The sequence below is a fragment of the Triticum urartu genome, chromosome 1A, assembly GCF_056163025.1.
Source record: "Triticum urartu cultivar PI428250 chromosome 1A, HENAU_Tu73, whole genome shotgun sequence".
Taxonomy (NCBI): domain Eukaryota; kingdom Viridiplantae; phylum Streptophyta; class Magnoliopsida; order Poales; family Poaceae; genus Triticum; species Triticum urartu.
Window position 1 is genome coordinate 171,408,698 of NC_141873.1, and position 3,785 is coordinate 171,412,482.

The 3,785-nt window shown below is 41.2% G+C and overlaps 1 protein-coding gene across 1 annotated transcript; it reads left to right on the forward strand.

The window, feature by feature from the left end:
• Positions 1–1,191: 1,191 nt before the first annotated feature.
• Positions 1,192–2,629, forward strand: LOC147990503 (uncharacterized). Its single transcript, XM_087538258.1, has 2 exons — positions 1,192–1,538; positions 2,200–2,629. Exons 1-2 carry the CDS (start codon positions 1,192–1,194, stop codon positions 2,627–2,629), a joined length of 777 nt encoding a protein of 258 aa, XP_087394384.1.
• The last annotated feature ends 1,156 nt before the right edge of the window (positions 2,630–3,785 follow it).

Sequence of the window (3,785 nt, forward strand, 5' to 3'; positions counted from 1 at the left end):
ATCGTCGATTTCTCGATTAGTACTATAGTTATGATATAATTTGTGATTTGTGCCCGTTGAACAAGTGACATTATTATGTAAACCAATTGATGGTCCTTTTGAATGCAGTCAGAAATACATTTGAAAAAACTTATCTGGATTTACCCGACGCAAACGCTACTGTCGACCAGTAACTCAGCAGCAAAAAAATGTCAAAGGAAAATTTAAACTCCTATAGTACATCAGTACTGATAGTTCTCAGTCGTCAGTACAAAGACATAGTACACATCAGTACTGATATAATTTTTGATTTGTGCCCACTGGAGCAGTCACATTATTATGTAAAAACATTTGATAATCCTTTTGAATGCAGTCACAAAATACATTTGTACTGACGAAAAACACTACTGTCAACCAGTCGTCAGTACAAAGGCAGAGTAAAACAAACACACTTGTGAACACCTTAGAAAACATCGTTTTGAAAAAAACAAAGCTATGTCTGCTTCTGCCAGTCCCAATTCAGAAAGACCATCATTACATAAAAATAATTACCTCAAACAAAAATGCGAATATAATACATTCTGTACTGATAAAAATCTAATTTATCTGTAAAAAATACTCAGAGATTATCTTGATATAAATAATCCTTTAAAAAATACAAAATTGTTTTAAAAAACATTAGCATCACACATAGTCTCATTGGTATTTGGTAAGTTCAATTACACTTCAATCACCAGTCCAAGTACCACAGTAGAGGAGTACAGACCTCCATCATCACCAACCCTGACATATGCAAGTGGGATGAGCAGCCGATAAGTACAGCTTGACAAGAAAAATCAGTGCAACAGTAAAATGCTGTCATCACCACCTTTGAGACGTGCAAGTGGGATTTAGCAGGTCATAAGTACAGCTTGACAAGACTAGTAAGTACAGCAGTAAAAACCATTGGACTTGGACGGTTACTTCTTCCAGGCCACCACCCGCGCCACCCATTGAGCGGTTGCCACAACGGACTGCAAATGGCGACCCCACGCCACTACACCCACGCCCCTGACGAACCGCCTCCCACAAATCCCTGTCGATGCACTGCAAAAAAAACCCATTCTCTTCCATCTCTCCATCATCCCCACAAACAAACATTGCCCTTCCATCTCCCCTGCACACAAACCACAAACTTATCTCTCACAAACCCACAGCCGCCGGAGGAGGGCTATGGCGGAGGAACCGCCCACCAAGCGTCATCAAGACGAGCCGTCGGACAAGAGCAACAACCTCATCGACGTTCACGTCCCCGGCGAGAAGCGCGAGTACACAAAAACCCTCAGAGAGGTTGAGCTCCATGGCAAGGAGACGTGGGAGATCGTCTGCACCAGCGAACCAGACATGGCCGACGAGGTGATCTCCAGGCTCTGGAGGAAGGCTGGCGGCATGGTTCGTAGGATCGTCGGTGTTGGTGTGCACTACACCAACGGAGATGAACCTCCCCAGATGGCAGCAGTCCTGCAGTTGTGCGTCGACGACCTCTGCTTGGCGTACCACATCGCAGCGGCCACAAAATGGTGAGCCATCCTACTCATTTGCCCTGTTTGGTTTATCTGTTTTATTAGTACTATATCCTGAAAATTTCATCAGACTTCTTTCCCAACTAGATGTACTAGTGTGGCTTGTGAAAAGTGGATGCACTACTGCATTTTCTCAAGCAGATACACTATAAAATGTATTTTTGAACCTGATGCACCGGATAACTATTTGGAAAATCTTGCGGAAGATTAATTTCTGAAGTTGACTGACTAGTCTAGTTTCTAAACTTGATCCAATAGTGTAGTTTATGTACTCAATGTATTAAAAAGATGTTTCTGAACTTGATGTAGTGAAGTATTTTCTGAATTTGATCTAATGTTAATCTCATAAGAAAAAAACTAAGGACTTGGTGAAGCACTGTTTATGTGTTATCCTATTCAAAAAATTAAACTGAACTAGTACCAAAGCAGAACATACAACATTGACTGAAACTATGTATAATCCAAAAAAGAAGAATAACATGGTGTACTTAATTTAATTTCAGAACTTTGTTTACTAGTTTATGAAGTACATTCATCCATTATTTATGCTACATAAACATATACTTAAATGGATTCATCGCTTGTAAGACAAAACAAAAATGAATAATTCAAACATCAAAAGTAATGCTGATTTTCAAAAATGTCTCTCCCCTTGCAGGCCCAAGCGCCTGAATGAGTTGCTACAGCATAACAAGTTGTTCACATTTGCCAGTTTCAGCATTGAAAGCGACAAAGAGAAGTTGAAGTTGTCTGGTTTGGAGATCAACCCCGACAAGTTCATCGACATTCAGGGCAAGTGGAGAGTACCATACACCGGAAAAGAGTACGACTCCTTGACTGATGTTGCAGCCAGCGTCATCCACCCATTCTACAAAGGCATGAACAAGAACATCAACACGCAAGAAGACTACAAACTGTGGGGGACCAGCCCGCTGCTAGACAACCTCATCGAGTATGCACGAGTGGATGCATACGCCACGTACAAGGCATGGAGCATGATCGACTACATCACAGATGGTTCGGAAATTGCAAAAGATTGGGAGGCTGCGAATTACTACGACCAACCCTATTGCCCCTATGCGGGATGAAGATACATCAGAGCCTGCCTTCGTTTTACTTTCGCTTGTGCTTGCCTTTTATCTTGTTGTTTCAAATTAGTAGTTTGCTCTTGTTGGGTTGAACCAGTATGATTCTGTCGTGCTTGTCATTGTTGAACTAGTTTATTTATGTCATCAAGTACAATGTTTTTCTTATCTCATTATATAAGTTTGGTAGCTTCGTATGTTGTTAATCCATCATTTCAAATTCAAAAAGTAGCTTCTGAATAGAACTTTGTAGCTGCTCTAAAGTACTAGTTATGATGCAACTAATCACACAACGTTTCTCTATGTCTAGTTTCGATTCAGTATTGTATATAAAACATAACGTTGAGAACAATCAGCACAATTTGAGTTGCTTAACAACGCTTCAAAAGTTGAAGCAAAAATTCTTAGTACTCCATCTAGTGTTCTCATTCATATGTAGCTGCTAGATAATTAACAAGTACTACAAAACATAAAAAGTTAAGAAAGCATCAACACACACTTATGCTGGTCGCTTGCAGATTAAGAATCACAGTACTAGTACACTTGATCGGATAGTACATACTTACTACAATAAAAAGTACATAGAAGCATCAGTCCGTAAGCGCTACTATGAATGGACTATCAGTACAACTTAATCTAAACGCAAGCACATCTTAAAATTACACTTACACAAAACTGACAAGAACTAGAACAAAAAGTTTCAGTCCAAGTTACTGCTGGAGTCAAGTACTAGATTCAAACAAACAAAAAAAAGAAAAAAACTGACCGCCCAAGGTCAGGCACAGGCCCTGACGCTGCTAGATACTTGAACTCGAGCCCATAGGCGAATCCCTAGTAATCCGCACAATGCATGGCCCACCGATCAGGGCCCACAGGTCAAGAGAGAGAGTGAGCACCGTGTATAAGCGCTCAGGTAAGTATTCAGAGGAGTTCAACCAGTGAGCCTCGGTTGCGCTTATAAACAGGTTCGGAGCCCCCTCGACTAGTGAGGTGGGACTAAACCCAGAGCGCATTGGCACGCCGCACTGCACAGCCGCGCGGACGAGCTATCTGGGCCGGAAAACGGCCCAATAGCCTGAATCGTTTACAAACACCACACCAAATAAGCCCAGTTAAACAAACTAGAGGGCAAGGCAGAAAAATATAAACTACAATAAAA

Bases quoted from the DNA above. Each gene is read 5' to 3' on its own strand.
- LOC147990503 (XM_087538258.1), top strand. From the start codon at position 1,192: ATGGCGGAGGAACCGCCCACCAAGCGTCATCAAGACGAGCCGTCGGAC. The intron at 1,539-2,199 runs GTGAGCCATCCT...CTCCCCTTGCAG, and splicing joins ATCGCAGCGGCCACAAAATG to GCCCAAGCGCCTGAATGAGT.